The sequence below is a fragment of the Jaculus jaculus genome, chromosome 1 (assembly GCF_020740685.1).
Source record: "Jaculus jaculus isolate mJacJac1 chromosome 1, mJacJac1.mat.Y.cur, whole genome shotgun sequence".
In the NCBI taxonomy this organism is placed as follows: domain Eukaryota; kingdom Metazoa; phylum Chordata; class Mammalia; order Rodentia; family Dipodidae; genus Jaculus; species Jaculus jaculus.
Window position 1 is genome coordinate 318519176 of NC_059102.1, and position 18422 is coordinate 318537597.

At 40.6% G+C, this 18422-nt stretch overlaps 1 protein-coding gene across 6 annotated transcripts in view; it reads right to left on the reverse strand.

Annotated features, from left to right (window-relative positions):
- Positions 1 to 8590: 8590 nt before the first annotated feature.
- The window catches only part of Rgs7 (regulator of G protein signaling 7), a 462943-nt gene continuing 453111 nt past the window's right edge, over positions 8591 to 18422 (reverse strand). For 5 of the 6 annotated variants that reach the window (XM_045153182.1, XM_045153201.1, XM_045153176.1 and 2 more), the window contains one exon: positions 8591 to 9293. Coding sequence is in view for 2 of the 6 variants with exons in the window: in XM_045153201.1 (XP_045009136.1) it covers positions 9243 to 9293 (51 nt within the window). In the remaining 4 variants the exon portion in view is untranslated. Of the gene's footprint in view, positions 9294 to 17453; positions 17532 to 18422 lie in introns of all 6 variants that reach the window. The other variant, XM_004653278.2, reaches the window with a different exon arrangement.

The following is an 18422-nucleotide window of genomic DNA, read 5'->3' on the forward strand; positions in this document are numbered from 1 at the left end:
CATTCTTAGCTTTTCTTTTCTTGAGGCAGGACATCCCTATGCAGCTCGGGCAGTTTTCTTTTTTTCTCTATTTCATTTACCTCTACTTTGTATTTTGTAGTTTCTTTCCTTCTACTGATTCAGCTTGGTTTCTTGTGGCTTTTCTAACCCTGAAGTTGCATTGTCAGTCATTTAAAAACATGAAGTTTTAATTTTTGATAATTACTACACACTTCTTTTGACTGTGTTCTTTTTTTTTTTAATTTAATTTATTCATTTTCTTTTCAGTAAATACAGGCAGTTTGGTACCATTATTTAGCCTCATCTGTGATCTACCCCTTCCCATTAGACCCTCCTTGTTAATGAAAATGGGTCGTGCATTGTGGAGTTAGCCCCCAGTTATTGGTATGATAAATGTCTCTGCAAATCATGACTCAACATATGACTCTGACATTCTTTCCGCCCCCTCTTCCGCAAAATTTCCCTGAGCCATGTTGGGTTCATTTTTGGTCTGCTTCAGTGCTGAGGTGTTGGGGGCCTCTGAGGCTTTGGCTCTCTGATTTGGTAGGAGTTGATTTTTCTCTGCGTTGATCTCCTTCCCCTTTGTGCTGGTATCCGGTTCACAGGAAAACATCACCCTTGCTTATTTCGCCAGTTGTCCTTGTAGGAAATAGCTTCCTTTCTTATTTTCATAAGCAGCTATGTGTTGGTTAGTTTTGAAACTTTTTAAATCATTGCAATTTGGACAGAATAGAGGTTTACAGGATGTGTTTAGAAGGCCAAGGGTAGAAAGGAGTTCAGGGGACAATGATGGAGAATGAGCACTGCTATTTGCTCCTGAAGTTGAGCCTTTAATGTGTCTGTGTGGCAAGAGATGCCAAGGAATGTAACATAGGCAGAACTGCTATGAGGAGTCTCCTGTGTCTAGTTGCTATATTGCCCATAAAGCTGGCTCAGTCTCTATGGCCCCTGGCAGTGATTCTGAGGACACACTCAATGTGATATATTGAGTCTCTTTTGGTCAGAGTTTTGAAACCATAAATGTTCAAATACCACTTTTGTGGGACCATCATCTGCCCTGGACTTGATCATGTCCATGCCAAGCAATCTGGCCATACCATGGATTCTATAGGTTACAGAGTCTCACAGACTTCTGATGCCAATCTTCCTATAGGGTCATTGTACCCAATTTATTGTATCATCAAGGACATATCTACAAATGTGTGTGCAGGGAAGATACACATTTCTAACTTCTACTTTGAGTTCAGGCAACTTATCTTCCACATTCTATACTGGGAAAAGTATAGTATGGTTTCAATCTCCTAAGGTCATTTACTAAGGGCTTGGTGGTCAGTCTTTGGCATTAGTAGGAGGGCCCAGTGGAAGGCATTTGATAAATTTTAGTATGTCTTTAAAAGGATTATAGGGACCCCAGCATTTTCTCCTTCTCTCACTCTTTTCCTTTGCTTCCCAGCCACCATGAGAGGAAGAGTACTTTCTGGTCAGGTATTCCTGCAATGAGATTGTAGTGTTGCCACAGGCAAGAATCCATGGCTGAGGCCTCTACAACTATGAGTCACAAGGAACCTTTCCTCATTATAACTTGCTTGTATTAGGTAATTTATCACAAAGCCAGAAATCTATTTGATGGGGGATGATACTAGCAAGGCAGGAACTAAGAGCATCTTCTCAGGCACTCTGTGAGACATATGACCACTTCTGTCAGCTTTCTCTGGTGCAACAGCATGACCCTTGGCTGATGACATTCTTTCGGAGATACACAATGTGAGTCTTCCAGGTCAGGGACCTCCACAGGAGACATATGGATGAGAATATGTTGGCAAATAGCATCACTGATGTCCAGTAACCTTCTTCACAAATAGCTTGCTCAGTGATTGGCAATACTCTTTTGGTATAAATATCAGGTTCTTTCTATGGCCAGACAAGTATATGGAATTCACATGCCAAGAAAAAAAGCATATTAAAATATTTTATTTATTTATTTACAAGGAAAGAGAAGGGGAGAGAGAAGAGAGGTGGAGAAAGAAATAGAGGGAGAGATAGAATGGACATGCCAGGGCCTCTAGCCACTGCAAACAAACTCCAGATCATGAATCTCTTTGTGCACCTGGCTTTATGTGACTACTAGGGTACTAGGGAATCAAATCCTGGTATTTAGGCTTTGCAGCAAGCATCTTAGATGCTGAACCATCTCTCCAACCCCAAGAAAAGCATTTTAGAACCAAAAGGTGGAAAGAAATAAGAAGCACTTAAGGATTAGATAAGAAGAAGGGAGGAATAATAATTCCATTAATGAAATATGTACTTCTATACTCCAAATTTTCTCCCTGAGAAGTCGTTGTGCTGTTTCCCAAGCCTTAGATCCTAGAATCCACTCCTTTAGGACATCGTCTTGACTTTTCTTAAGACTTCCACTTCTGTTACCTTTTTTGTTCCCATGTTCTTTGGACGTTATCCGATGTGTTTTCAAAGTCCTGTCACAGAGGTCTATATTCCTGATCTTTCACAAGGCTCCTGATGACCTGATTATTCTCTCAGTTTTGATTCCCTGAGGTTCACCCCTAACTCCACCTTGACTATAAGGGATGTGTGAGTATCTTTGTATAAAGATGCCTTTTGAGGGCTGGAGAGATGGCTTAACGGTTAAGGCGCTTGTCTACAAAGCCAAAGGACCCAGGTTTGATTCCCCAGAATCCATGTAAGCCAGCAGCACCAGGTGGCACATGTGTCTGGAGTTCATTTGCAGCAGCTGGAGGCCTTGGCATGCCCATTTTCTTTCTTCCTCTCTTTCTTCCTGTCTCTCAAATAAATAAAAAAGATGCCCGTTAGGAGAGAAGAAAGAAAGAGGAGAGAGTAAAATTGACATTATTTCTTTACCAATTATGTAACAGTCACTGTGCTTAGTGATTTGCATATATTATCTTAATCCTTTCAACCAATATTAGAGTAAGATGTTATTAACCTTTAAAAGATATTAAACATGCTCTGATGTATTGGATTTCCAGACAAGTGTGAAATGATTAAGGCCTTATAACCTAATAAGGACATTAAGATTCATGAATTTATTAATCAAGAAGTTTTCATGTGTGCTCAGCTACTAATGACCTTCTTAAAAATAAAGTTACAAATGCATTGCAGCTTAGCTCCCGGGGAAACTTCCCTAAACATCTAAGGACATATGCAAATTCTGTCTCAGACTGATTTTTGATAATATTTTATGTGTGCTGCCTTTTTTGTGTCTTTCTCAAAGTAAATTCTCAGGAATAAAAATTCCTTGTGTGTGTATGTGTGTGAATGAATATGTGATCACATATGTGTGCACATATGTGTATGTGTGTGTATAAACCTGAACTTGGAAGTTGTTTGTCTTCTTGGCTTACTATCAATCTTACTTATTGAGACAAGGTCTCTTGTCTGAAAGTAAGCCTCATGTATTTGGCTAGTCTGTCCAGTCAGCTTCCCCTGGGGCACTCCTGTCTGTCTGGGGCACTAGGATTGTATGAGGGCCTCGTTGCCACCCATCATTGACAGGGGTACGGGCCTCTAACCTGAGGTCCTCACACCTGTGAGTTAAGTGCCTCATCTGCTGAGTCATTTTCTCTAGCCCCAGAAATAAAATGCTTAATACAAAGATGCAAATGCATAGTTTTGTACAGCAAAATATGTGAGACACAGTGCTTGCAATGAGTTTCATTCCTTTCCCGACACTTAAATTCCTTACTTTCTTCACCATCCTGTGCTTTAAAAAAAAAAAAATGCTTAAGAGAGGGATGTTGTGGTGGTTTCATTTCTATTGCCAACTTGATTAGACCAAAAATTGTGGGGCCTGAGCTGCCAAGCACGGCTAAGGACCCCCTCTCCCCAGGCTCCAGGAAGCCATTCCCTCTCCAAGCCGGGCATACCTGAGTTTAGGCTCTCTCTGCCCATAGCTCTGTGACCTTTGTCCAGTTGCCTAGGAAACTCCTTATTAGCCAGAAGCCTTCACACAGCGACCTCCTGCGACCCTCTTTCCACTACTATGTAGATCACCTCTCTTCCTATCTGCTGGAATGAACATTCCCTAGGCATTGGCTAGCAACCTTTGTACACGCCAGTCCCCTTGGAACCCTCTTCCCACTCTCAACTGCTTATAAACCCATTTCCCTGATGAATATACCAGACTGCCACCCAAAAGTGGTTCTTTCATCACGCTCACGGCTGCTCAAGACCCTGCTTGCTCTCCACCGTTGCGTGGGTGCCTTCGGGGAACTGCGGCCCTGAGGATCCAGGGACCCATAAGAAATCAAGTTGAAACATGCCTCTTGGGCAAGTGTGTGAGGGCATTTACAGAAAGAATCAGCTGAAGGAAGAAGTATTTCCCCACAGTAGGCAGCCCTTCCCGTGGTGAGCTGTTATAACGATGCTCGGAGAGAACACGCAGCACCGTGCCTACCTGCCCGCGCTTCCTGCTGCTGCGCGCACCCGCCCTGCTGCTGCAAGCCTGTGTGGACAACAGGACCGAGCTGCACCCAGGAATCTTTCAGGCCTTCGGTGACAGACTGAGACTGCCTAGGCATCCACGCTGGTGGACTGAACAGCTACCATGTTCTCAGAGTCCCTAACCCGTAGCTATTGTTGGATCGCCCAGTCAATCTTACGTAAAGCCACGCTAATAAATTCTTTTGTAATACATGCTCATTCCATTGGTTCTATTCCTCTAGAGAACCCTGGCTGATACAGGCAGGTTCCGTTAGTCATCTCCAGTTAATACTTCAGAAAGAAGGTGGTTGTCATGGGTGACAGTAAAACCATTGCAAATTCAATATGTACTTGCAACATGCATTGTTAGATATGGAGATAATCGATGCATGTACTAAAATGAATTCAATAAAATCATGCTAGCAGCCAAGACTAGTCCATCATATAAGGAGAAGTGAGCACTGGGAGGCAGGAAAGACAGGGAAAATTATCAGAACGTGAGAAGGAAAAGGAGCCTGAAATCCCCCAGGAAGGAGCCTTTCTTCAGTGGAGGAACAATACCAGCATGGTTCACAAAGATTTAAGGCCCCTTTCCCTTTCCAGCTGTAAATCTGTAACTTTCTAGGAATCTTACCAGCAACCCCATTTGCAGGGAAAAGACTCTCACTAAACCTCTTGTGCAGCCCTTGGGGCTTCTGTTTCATTGTATAAGAATAGATTTCCACCCAAGGCATCTCTAGAGTCAGCCTGTAATCTCACCTGTGTACAAAGAAAGAAAATGGCTGGGGGGGGGGGAGGTTTCTTAGTAACCTTTTGGGATGTAAATTGAGAGCCACAAAAATGATAAATATGGGTAATGCCAAGACATTGATTGCCACTCTGTTTGAAGACCCCAGACCTCCATTCCTCAGTTAGGTGTGTCTTGCTATTACTCTCCCTTGGGAAGACACACATACATTTGGGTATGTCTGTCTTTCTGAGTGTATTTCTCTTAACCTTCATGCTTAAGCATGCATTAAAATATCTTTAATAAAATACTCAATTTTGTTTTATGCAGGCTGGTCCTGAAATTTCTATCAGCACTGAAGCCATGAATCCCTGGTTCTTCCTGAATTGAGGTCCCTAAATGACTAGGGGTACTCTGTAGCCTGCTGAGCATGAGGGTACCAATGTAGAGCCCTGTCTGGGTCACCTTACCTCTGACAGCCCAAACAGGAAAGAAGGAGAGCTGTTGAGTCCAGGGCAACTGGGTCAAGTCAGATATACATATCACTTTTGAGAGGGAAGTTTTCTGCATTCATTCCTTTCTGTGGCACCCATCAGCACATATGTTAGGTAACACTGCAGGATATATTTTTGTTATTCTATTTAAGTGGAAAATTATATAAAATTACATATATTGTATATATATATATATATATATATATATATATATATATATATATATATATTTTTTTTTTTTTTTTTGCACATCCACAGAAACCATTATTGGAACATTGTAAATAGAAAAAAAAATGTGTTAATGACAATGATTTCAATACCTCTACAAGCTAAGTATAGAAACTCTGAGACATTGAAGGACAACTGTAAAGGTGGGGTAAATGTAGAAAGTTGCCTTTAAAAACATTTTATTCCATGTAAACTGGAAGAGATTTTTATTCTGTGCTTTATAATCTAACTGGTTCTGGATTGGGATAGGAAACAATTGCTAAGGGATCCTAGGAGTTAAAGGCAAGGAGCTCCATAGCCTTTCTTGCAATCCCTCATTTTAATATCTAAACTCTACCAAGTGGAGCTATCAGGTGCAGGAGCTGTTATATACATGCAGACAAGTCCACAATAGTTTCCTTCATTCCTGCTGTGAGGTACTTGCCTTTCTCTGTTTTCTTTTGCTCATCTTTGCCTTTCTCTTCTTCATGAACCGTGCATTAGAATTGCAAATAAAAATGGACTTCTAAAGATGGACAAAGTGTGTGTGAGAGCCACTGAAATAAACCATCAAATCTGTGCAACACTCATTGCCTATACAGTATATTCTTGCATATAGTGATTGCTTTCCTTCAAATAGTAAGTCTATTATTTAGAGTTTCATTGTAGCTTCCATATGGGCTATCCCAGGCTGTTCTGAATTGTATTTTTAAAGGAGAAAGTCTATTAACTTAATTGCATTTTATGTACCATTTTAAGAAGCCAAATAAATATATCATTTAAATCTTTTTTTGTTTCCATTAGATTATAGCTTATTTGGAAATTTCTCTTATCAAGTCTCTCTCATTTAGTGGTGGTTTAATTAACTGGAAGATGCCATCTGGTTTCTCAGAATTTAAATTTAGCTGTAGAATTAGTATGCCTGAATACCTTGCTCTTCTTTTATTTCTTTTTTTCATGCTTGCATATGTAAAAACAAGGAGATCAGAACTCCCTGTCTATCATCAGCCTTTTGCATCATAGATTCAATCCTCAAAGCAAGTGGAGTTTCTTACCTAGGTCTATGAAAGAGCTCCAGAAGTGGGAAAAGAATGGCCTGCAATTCAGCAAAAATGTTTCTTCTATGAGAAGTGGATGTTCCATAACTTCCCTCCCTGCCCCCAAAATTAATATGAATTATAACAGGTGTAGCATAGCAGGACTTGAAGTCAAACCACCTGGATTTGTGTGCTGGAGGCATTCGGATATATATTATGACTTCCTGTTGTGTTGGATACTTTAAGTTGAGGGAATCTGAAACATTGTAGGGGCAGGAAAGATTGCATGAACTTCCTGAGAATCAGATCATGAGATCCTCATGAGAGACATGGTCTGCCTACATGGAGCACAAGAGGATGGATGCAGACCTCTGAAGAAGGGAGGATGCTGAGAAGAAGCTGAACAATCATGTTTGGCTGTTTCCCCTTCTTGCCATCCCTTGGTCTTTTCAAATTTTCCCATGAACCTTCTGTCTTTGTCAAATGTGCAGAACCACAGGTATGGACATTCTCTTTCGGTCCTCATTTCCTCATAAGATCACCCAGCATGCATAACCTCTGTGCTTTCACTGTTCCTCAGTCCCGTGTTACAGAGACCCCCCCCCCCCCCCGAGAGCATAGAAGGTTAGAAGGAAAGCACTTTTTCCTTTCCTACAATTTCAACTCAATATTTGGCCATGTGACTTCAAACAAGTTGTTGAACCTCTCTTTCATTCATTATTCTCAAGATTGCAGAAATGGATTTAGAAAGCTAAAGTGAGGATTGAATGTGAGAATTTTATGGACATATAAAGCTCTCTCTGGGATTCTAATGTGTGGTTTAAGTGAAGTATGCCCCTATGGGCGCATGTGTTTGCACACTTGGTCCCCAGCTGGGAGCGGTTTGGGAATTTTGTAGAAACTTAAGGAAGTGGAGCCTTGCTGGGGGAAGTGTGTCACTAGGGGTAGACCTTGATGTTTCGTAACAGGGTTTCCCTTCCTGTGTGCTCTTTGTTCCATATTGGGTTACAGACCCAATATGGCCAGCTGCCCCATGCTTCCAAAGCCATGCCTTGCCAGCCATGAGGAGCTGGAAACTCCTTGGCTGTAAGCCATATGAAAACCTTTCTGCCAAAAGTACTTTTGTCAGGTATCTTGTCACAGCCACCAGAAAATTAACAGCTCATAATACAGTGGCAGATACCTGGTAAATACTCAGTGTTAATAACTCCATCTGATTCTTAAATGGAATCTGCAACATCTGGAAAGCTAGGAAACATTGACCTTGGGTATTTTTTGGAATTATGCTTGAAAGAAATAATCAGTTTTTGATTTGGAAAGTCACACATAAGTCTTACGTCATTCAAACTGAAATATTCACAAGCACAACAGACAGTCATATTCCTAACAAGTGAGAAAGCCCTCCTCAGATAGCACTAAAAATGAGAGCTGATTTGTGGTGTTTTTCCATGGGAGAAGAACCTTTGCCCTGGTCCCAGGTCAGCCCTGTCCTTTAGCCTCAGGGAGACGCTTCCAGGGTGCGGTGACTGATACCATACCCCCCAAGCCACTGTGTAAACCTCAGATCAGCTTCAGGATGACAACTTAAGTCCCGCTTCTAAGGCTCTGTGTGCGTTCTTTTTGCCTTATGTATGGTTAGCACCAAAGACCAAAGTTACAAAACCAGCGAGATTCTGCATCTTTTAATGAAAGATAAAACAACAATATAAACATACACAAATTTACAGAGAAGAGGTCAACTTTGATACATTTGGAGTCAAAGGTATTTCTTATTTAAATATGGTATAAAAATAAATGCAAGAAACATGAACAGAGACTGTACAGACAACAGACAAAGACATGAGCTTGTTTCAGACTGTGAATACATCAGTGAGATGAGACTTTCTGTGCTAATGTATTGTTTGATACATGTGAAGCCATGTGTATACTTATTGATATATGCTTTTTTTTCCCTTTAACAATTCTCCCAGGTTGTGACTGAATGAATTTTCAGTGAACTGTGTGTCTAGCAGAAGCTTTAAGAGAGAAAAAGGGTAAAAAAAAGTTTTACTTCACTTGAACTTGTTAAAAAGGAAAAAGACACGTATTCGATAGCTTAGTAAGAGGAGGAGAAAGCAGACAACAGTTTGAAGTAGAGGCATTGAGATGGCAGAGTCCCTTGGTGATGGTAGAGCCTTAATGTGCACACAGAAAAAAACAATTCAGGCCCTCCATTCATGCAACATCTTGGTCTAACGTCCTCAGCTCCAGGTAACAGCAAGAAGCTACAAGGTATGTGCAAAGACTCCATCCTGCTTCCACGTCACAAGGTGATCCTTTTTAGTAAGACTGAACAAGGCTTGTTAACCTCTTGGATGTGAGAGATTTCCCCTGAGGAAAAAACATACGAAATGAACAAAAGAGAAAGAAGAGAAAAGGTATGATCACTGAAAATTTGCTTGCTTGTCACATTTATTTACTCTTGCTGATTGCAAAGGTTCAAAACTGAACTGTACTCTTTGGGGATCAAACCCAAGACCTCACACATGCTAAACACATGCTGTAGCACTGAGCTGTACCTGCCCCTCCCCCACCCCCTGTCCCACTCCAACCTAAACCCTTGAAGTTCACTGGAGTTTACACATCATGGTAAAACCTCTCCCTCCCTCCCCTCCCACCCACCAACACATCAAACAAATGGCTTCCCCTCCCTCCTCTCCCAGCCACCTCCTCCCACTGAAACAGACTGATGGCGTCACAGCACACATTAGCAAATCATAAACATATCCATAAACATTTCATGGAGGCTGAGCAAGGCAACATCTAAGTCCTCCACCATAATCAACATCTTACAGCAAGTCTGAGTAAGCTCCTTTCAAAGACAACAATGTGAATGCATTTTGTGAATTCAGAGTTGCATTAATAAATCTCGAGAAAAATATTGGATAGGATTTAATTTAATAAAATGCATATTGAGGGTATGACTAGTGGAGACTGAAGACTGAGCACATTCCCTCCCTTGTATAGTTAATTGAGAAAAATTGGCCAGTTGTGCAAGTAGAGATAAAAATATATTTACTACCTATTGCAAACTCTCAACTTCTTAATGTCCTATATCATTTGGTTTCCTCCAACCCCAACTCCAGAAAATATCATATTCTAGTCCCACAAATTGTGCTAACATATTAATACATATACTATTTTCTTTTTTTTTTTGAAATTTTAAAAGCCAATTTGTTCCTAGTAATTACAAGTGTTCTAGAGATATAAAAATTAGACATTTTGATAAAAATATAGATTGTTTAATCTCTCATTTATATGTCCTTCTTTTAACTTTTTATACTTAAAACTTATGTTTTATACTTAAAACCAAGTATCCCATTTATTTAATTGATGTTTTTCTTGTGAAAGTATCAAATCATAAGGAAGGCAAAAGAATTTTTGAAGAATGTACTATTTAGGAGACCACAGTCTTGGTAATAGCCTTTTTGACTTGCTACCTAATGTGGCTCAGTTTGATAAAGGCTGGAGGAGAAACACCATTCCTGGCCATCTGCCTAGTGTGAAGTAGCTGCTGTAACAAGAAAACAGACTGCGTGGCTTACAAGCAATAGAAACGTCCCACAGTTCTGGGAGTCTGCATGTGGAATAGTTAGTGAGGGTCTCCTCCGGTACACAGAGATTGCATTCTTGTGTCTATCCATGCCACAAGAAATGAAGACACTCTCGGGGAACCCTTTTATGAAGTCACTAATCCAGTCTATAAAACTTCCTCTCTCTTTTTAAACATTTACTTATATGTTTATTTATTTTAATGACATTTATTTTGGATTTTATTATCAATGTGTAAGTACAAGTATCACCACAATAAAATTTTTGACACACTCAAACATTTTGAGCATTCATAGGTCTATGAAATTTGTAAAGAATTCTATATAAACAGTATTATTATGTTCATGACTATTTATTATTTTCTTGAAGCAATTCTTGATTGTTTTCCTCAAGAAACTAATTGCATAGTGAACCACATATATTTTTTTAAAAATTGGTAGTCTCTATATTAGTTCTAAACCCAGGCTAATTCCTGACCATTCTAATTGAGATAGCCCTCTTTTCATGACTCCCACTGACAATTTCTGAACTTGCTAGTTAGGAGTCCTTTACTTGTATATGCATTTTTGTTCTTAATCTTTTAAATAAAACTGGTATACTTCCTGTGTGTGTGGGTTTTTTGTTTTTTTTTTTTTCTGCTGAGGCTAGATTCTCCTGGTTCCATATCCTCTTGCTGTAGGTGTGTTGGGACCACAGTCATGTGTACCACTTTGTGTCTGGCTTTAGGTGGGGACTAGGGATCAAAGTTGGGTAAGCAGGCTTGCAGAGCATGTGCTTTTAATTACTGAGCCATCTCCTTGGCTTCAGCCTCCTCTCTTATGACCTAATCTCTGGACTCCAAGTCTCACCTCCTAGTACTATCGTGTTTGGGTTTAGAATTTCACATATAATTTCATATAGCAGCTACATGTTAGGTAAATAATAATATGTTTAAGTAACTGGCTGGGCATCGTGGTGCACACCTTTAATTCCAGTACTCGGGAGGCAGAGGTAGGAGGATCACTGTGAGTTTGAAGACACCCTGAGACTACATAGTGAATTCCAGGTCAGCCTGGGCTAGGGTGAGACCCTACCTCAAAAAAACAAAAAAATTAAACAACCTGATAATTTCATAATTTTTATCAAGTATTAGTAATTCCACAATTCACAATTAATTACCTTTCTTTATATCCTACACAGTTACAGATAAGGACCATTTGCTGATAGGAACAGCAGCAATGAACTATAAGCACTGTTTTCTTATAGCTGGGAAAAGGGCTCACAGCATAGCTTCCGCAGCTGACAGTGGAAGATGCCCAACCAAGACATTATCCACCGGGCTAGACTTTAGTTACTTCATGATAAGGGAAAGGGCAGAACACAAAGCTGCTGGTCAGTGAGCCCCCAGCATAGTGTGCACTCCCTGCCTGCAAACGTCTTACAGAAGACGTCCAAGTCAGCTCCTCTGGCCTTTCCACCGTGTGAAGACACAATGAGCAAATGTCATTTACGAACAGGAAGTAGGCCCTCATTAGATATGGAAGCTGCTGGCATCTTGAGCCTGGATTCTCAGCCTCTGGTACTATCAGAATTAAATACTGTGGTATACAAACCACCAAGGGAAGGGCACTGTGTTACAGCAGCCTGAACAGATGAAGACCACTTCCACCATAATACCTGTTTCTTTATCCATGAAATGAGGATAATAGTAGATCACCTAATTCTGAACACTGATACAAGTAAATAACTTAGAAATATTCCTGGAGGGCTGAAGATATGGCTTAGTGGTCAGGGCTCTTGCCTGCAAAGCCATAGGACCTAAGGTATCACTGCTGCTAATGCAATCACTTATTTGGCCTCTTAGTCCACCCAGACCCAAGGTAACTGTTATTAATTTAACAAGTGCAGAAAACTGCTAATGACCTCAAGACTAACATTACACTCCTTTCCAACCAGAAACTAGAAAATACACTGACTAAATAATATTGAAATTTAAAAAGTACATTTCCATACTTAAATACTATGCTATTTCTCATTTTTACTCCTGCGGCCTGTGTGCTAATGATGCAAGTGTATACACATGCAAATATGTATCCTGAGATGGAAGAGCGCTCTTAAAAGGGGCTTACTTTTTCTAATGTCTTGTGTGGGACACAGGGACCACAGAGGAATAGCAGAAGGATGCCAAAATAAAACTACCTTAAAGCTAGGTTGTCATAATTTGGTTCAATATTCTGGAAAGAGGAATTAAGCAGCTATATTGGAAAAAGAAGCCATTTAAAACTGAGGCACAAGTCACTTTATATTTAGACTCTGGCAACACCTGTCATTTTTCTTTATATATTTAATTTTAAAGAGGAACAGGGATCTCTTTCTACATTTTTTTTTGTTTGTTTTCAAATTCTTATAAATCATGAAAAAGCCTTTGGTGTGAAGTAAAATTCACTGAAAGTGGGGTGTGGCAAAACTTTGACTTGACCAGCTCTTGTCCCAAGAAATGACTTAAAACTTCCTTGTCACAGATGACCACAGATAAACACAGTGTCACAGTAAAGCTGAGGGGCTGAGATCACAGAAGAGCAGTGAGCAGAAACGGGGCGACATATGCACACGTCTCAGTGTGATAAGGAGCGAACAACTGGCAATAAGGAGATTGGTTCTGTAGAGTAACAATTAAAAAGTGACCTTGGGTACAACTAACAGTGAAAAGAGCTTGAGGTCTTGACAGGAGTGGAAGCAAATAGGATGGATGCCCAGTGAGGTACCCAGCTTCAAAGACCTGAAGTACCCAGATGTACTTGAAAACCTTGTGTGTAGCATGCCTCCTTTAAAATGTGAGTGAGGACTTGCCTGCCTCTAGTGTCCAGTGCTCCGGGCACACTCCCTTGCTCACTCTATAAGGGAAGCTTGAGGGGAAGATGAAACTGTTCCCTTTCCCCAGGTGAGAATGTACTGGCCATACACATATACATTGGCCATTTAGAGCAGCCATTTTCAGGCAGTTCCTTAGAAGTTGTGTGGAATCAGCACCTGCTAATTATGTTCTCCTAGTTTTTCCAAGCTGAAGAATATCAGAAGTTGTCATGGCTAAGTCTCACTTCTAAAAGTTAAAAGGATGAAAAAATACCCTTGCCAATAGCATTCATCTACCGGACTGCTTGCAATACTTTAATCATTCTATATAAATGGTATCTTTTTTTTTTTTTTTTTGAGGTAGTATCTCGCTTTAGTCCAAGGTGACCTGGAATTCACTATGCAGTCTCAGGGTGGCCTCAATCTCATGGCAATCTTCCTACCTCTGCCTCCTGAGTGCTGGTATTAAAGGTGTGCACCACTATGGCTGGCTTCACCTGTTTTTTGATGATGATGATGGGGTTATGTGTATGTCAGAGGATTTAGATGCTACCTGTGAGAGTCTAAAGGGAGTGGATTGCAGGAGAAACAGAAATATATAGGGTATGACAAACACAGAAGAAAACCCAAACTCAAGATGGTATGAGACTTTTCAATGTCTGTTTGATGGGCAGAATTGCTACAAAAATGAGCACGTTATCAGTTTCACCACAAATTGAGCTTAACAGGGCACCTGGGTGAGTACAGTATAGAGCCTTCTCTTGACCCATAACACAGTTATCACATCAAAAGTGAGAGCTTGTTCTGTCTATAAAACTATAGCAAACCACTTCCCTCTTGTACTAAGCCTACAGAAAAGATTTTGCTATAAGTAGGGAGAATCAAAAAATTCAATCTTTCCATCAAACACAAACCAATGAAATTTGTGTGTCTGGTGGGGGAGTGTTGCTACACATTGAACCCAGGGCCTCACACATCCTAGAAGTCCTCCATCACTGAGCTATATCCCTGACCCTCTTTTCCCTTGTTTATTTTGAGATAGGGTCTCACTAAATTGTCCATGTCGGCTTTGAACTTATTCTGTAGCCCACAAAAAGGGTTTGATCCTATTTTCCTCTTGCTCCAGCCTCTGAGTTAGTGAATTTATAGGCTTCTGTCACTGGGCCTGGCCTATGTGTTTGTTCAGAACTTTTCCCAGTGAGCTATCCGCAGTTATGAACTGTAAATTAATGTAAAAAACATTCTTCGCCTTACAGTAGGAACAGAAAGGTAAAACGAGGAGAACTGAGTTAGTAGGAATGAATGAGGAGGCCACACTCCTAGCCACAGAGCAGGGGCCCGGGGCCATGGGGACCTAGACGCAACCTTGTGCTTTCCTTTCCTGCGCACCCTTGTCCTTGGGGGAAGCATGGGAAGCTACATTTGTGTGATCAACCGAGTCTATGGCTTTTAGCATTGTCAAAAGATTACACGGCACACAGGGAGCAGACTGAGGAGAAACATTTGGGCAAGCTAGTCCATGGCCAAAAAGAAGAGAAGGGCCACTACCCTTGTTTGTCTTTTTAGTTTAACTTTACAGCTCTTGCTATTCTGTTAGGATTCCTACTACGCGGTGTCCTGTCAGTACCTCTAAGTCTCTCCTACGTGTTTCTGTTTACTTAAAAGTACATCTTAGACTGTCATAGGAGTGGTGAGGACGCTGCCTGTATATTGGTTTGTGTGATCTCCCCGTCTGGCAAATGTCTAGCTTTGTAGCTGTGATGCCAACAGCACTGGTTGCTTAGCCACATAGAGAATGGTCACAGACGAAGCTGAAATAAACTAAATAGAACTCTGTCTGTTGCTGCCGTGGTGCACAAAACTGTTGCTGTACTTATGAATATAAATGTCTTTGTCCTGACTTTAAAAAAATTATTCATTATCTGGCTTCTCTGGTTTTTGATTCTGCCTGCTGTTATGTAATAACATGAATTTTCAGCCTGCCTTGGCCACTGCCACTCTGAGCCACAGTCCCCTCCGTGTATACGCTACCTGCTCTGCAGTGGCGAGCTTCTCACCCATGCCTCTGCCTCTTACATCTTGCCATTCCCCTCTCTCAATTTATCTGGCCCATAAATGTGCATTAGTGCACTTACATGCCATTGGGCATTATTTTGTCAGTTATCTAGCCTGTAAATCGACTGGCAGCTGTCAAATAACATATTATGGGAGTCCCCAGTGAATACTTAATTACTTGCATGAATTGAGCACCTTGAATGGCATTCTCACTTCAAGAAGAAATTTCTGAAAATGGCAGGAAAGGGATTCCACGTTGTCTGAGAGTTAGTGGCTTACTGAGCGGAGGAGAGGCTCAGTGAGGCGAGGGGCTGCGCTGACGGGCAGACTGATGGGGAGGGACGCCGTGCCACACTGAACGCTCAGCAAACGCACGACAGAATCTGCCTATTTTCAGGTGGGAAGATGGAGAAAGGAAATTGAAGCTAGGCTGTTGATTTTTCTTGATGTAGCCTCTAGGTAAAGTTACAGATGGGTTTTCAGAGTAAATTGGAAATTTCCAGCAAAACTATGGAGACTGTCCAAGTTATGGCAAACATAAGCTCAATGTTTTGAAATTTAAGAAAGAAAGCAAGGAAAGAGGATTCTATAGCTGATGTTGCCTAACAAACTCCAAAGAGATAGACTATAAATAACTGCACACTTCAGTGCTGATTGACAATTGATCACTAGATTCCTGTGGAGGGGGGTCAGAGAAAGATCATGGAAAGCCAAATACTTTCATTGCCTCACTTCAAAATATTTCCACATAACACATGCACTATACATCCATGAGAGAAGAATGAAGTAAACACAGAAAAATATAAGGAACAAAAAAGATTGCTTGAAACATAATTACTTACCAGCTAATCTACCCTTCTACTCTTTTATTAAAAAGTACATTTTAAAAAATTCAAAGCAGGCTGAGATTATAATGTGCATAATATTATGGCTTATTGAATAACATGTATATTTAACTCATATTTTAATCAGCTTTCCATGTTATGCATTTTTTCCTTCTAAAATTACAATTTTTCCCCCAATTACTGTGTAAGAAATTCTACGTTGAGAGCTGCAAATGCACGTGGGGCAATATCAAACTTTCTAGCTCAGAAAACATTAAAATAAACTACACCTTATAAGGGAGTTCATTGTTTAGGAAATGTTTTACTTCCATGTCCACGTAAACACACATAAGTAGAGTCTGTATACACGTACATATGTATGTATGTATGTGTAAAACACATGTACATAATGTATCAATCAAGTGCAGGTGGCATTAACGAGATGAAAACCACTGCTATAGACTCTGATTTGTAATATTTTCATAGTTCTGCCCCAGTGCATAGGATTGGATGTGTTTAAGAAATTCACAATGGCTGGGCATCCAGAACATATTCTATTCTTCGTAATGATATGATGCAATCAATATTCTTATATGTATCCTAACATCTGGGTCTTCTTGGGATTAAATCACTCAAAGTTTAATTATTGCTTGAAAGTAAGATCTATGAGACTTTTTGGCATATTCTGTCAAGAGCTATTCCAGAAAAGAGCTAACAGGCCCTACTCCCTGTGCTTTGATCTATAGACCTTTCTTTCTTGTGGTCTTGGCAAATGAAGCCATGGCCCTTGCATGCTAGCCAAGCATTCCATACCCCCACAGGGGGTGCTCATTTTACTTTGAATCAGCGTTTTACTATGTGGCCCAAGCTGGCCTTGAACTCATGTCCCACCTGCTTTAACCATCTGAGTAGTAAGGATCACAAATGTGTGCCTACAAGTGGTCATCTACTTTCTTCCTTTTGTAATACCAGCTATTATTTAAAGAGAAAGCTAACACATTGGGAAGAACAGTTACCTTGTTGCTGGCTAAGTTATAGTTGGCTATTAATAACAATAGGCTTTTTGTTTCCTCCTGTCTTGGCTGACAATTTGCCGTTCTTCTTAAAACTGCCTAAGTTCTCTTCAGGGTGTTCTTCTGGTTACTAATTTGCCTAGAACCTCCTTGCAGACGGTTTTCTCTGACTATGTCATGGGCATGCGCATTGACAGTTTTGAAAAAGGGTTTACCAGGTTTGAGGACTGGAGCTTGCCTTAAACAAAGGCTCGTGGGCTAAGTATGGCATGGAGCAGTCTTTCATGGCCTCTCTGTGGATGAGACAGAGAAAGATGCAGTTTGTAACTGAGCGAACGACCATCTTCATGGTGCACTAATTGTAAGAGTCCTGGACTTGGGCTTTCTCCCTGTACCTCATGGCACTTTCATCATTAATTTAAATGATTTAATTAAGAATGCTGGTAAAATGCATGCATGATGTCAATTTGATAATATTGTTTGAAAGACTAACAAAGATATACTCCAAACATTAACGTAAAGCTACGAAGATAAGGTATGGAATTTGCTGACAAAAATAAAGATTCAAATTTAAACTAAAATGGCTAAACAAAAAATAAGAAGCCCAGAAACAAAAGACAAAGTTGGGCAAATACTGGAATTGCCACATTTAAGAAAATTTTTTAAATGTGTTTCGAAAAAAATTCTCAGTGCAAACCTCAAGTAACTACACTGCTATGCACAGGATACAGGGTTCGAAAGTTCAAGCAACTTTCAGGCTAGATGATTGTCAAATGTACAGGACACAAGTCAGGGAGGTGATATCCTCACTGTACGCATGTTGGGGCACGTTTCTATTCATGTGCTTAGCTCTGATTTAGGGAACTAAGCTATCAGTGGAGGTGAGAAAGCAACATAGTGAGAACACAGGAACTGTGTACAAGGAAGCATTAGAAATCCAGTTTCCAGGACTGGAGAGATGGCTTAGCGGTTAAGTGCTTGCCTATGAAGCCTAAGGACCCCGGTTTGAGGCTTGATTCCCCAGGACCCACGTTAGCCAGATGCACAAGGGGGCGCACACATCTGGAATTTGTCTGCTGGAGATGGAAGCCCTGGCGTGCCCATTGTCTCTCTCTCTCTGCCTCTTTCTCTGACTCTCGCTCACAAATAAATAAATAAAAATAAACCAAAAATATTAAAAAAAA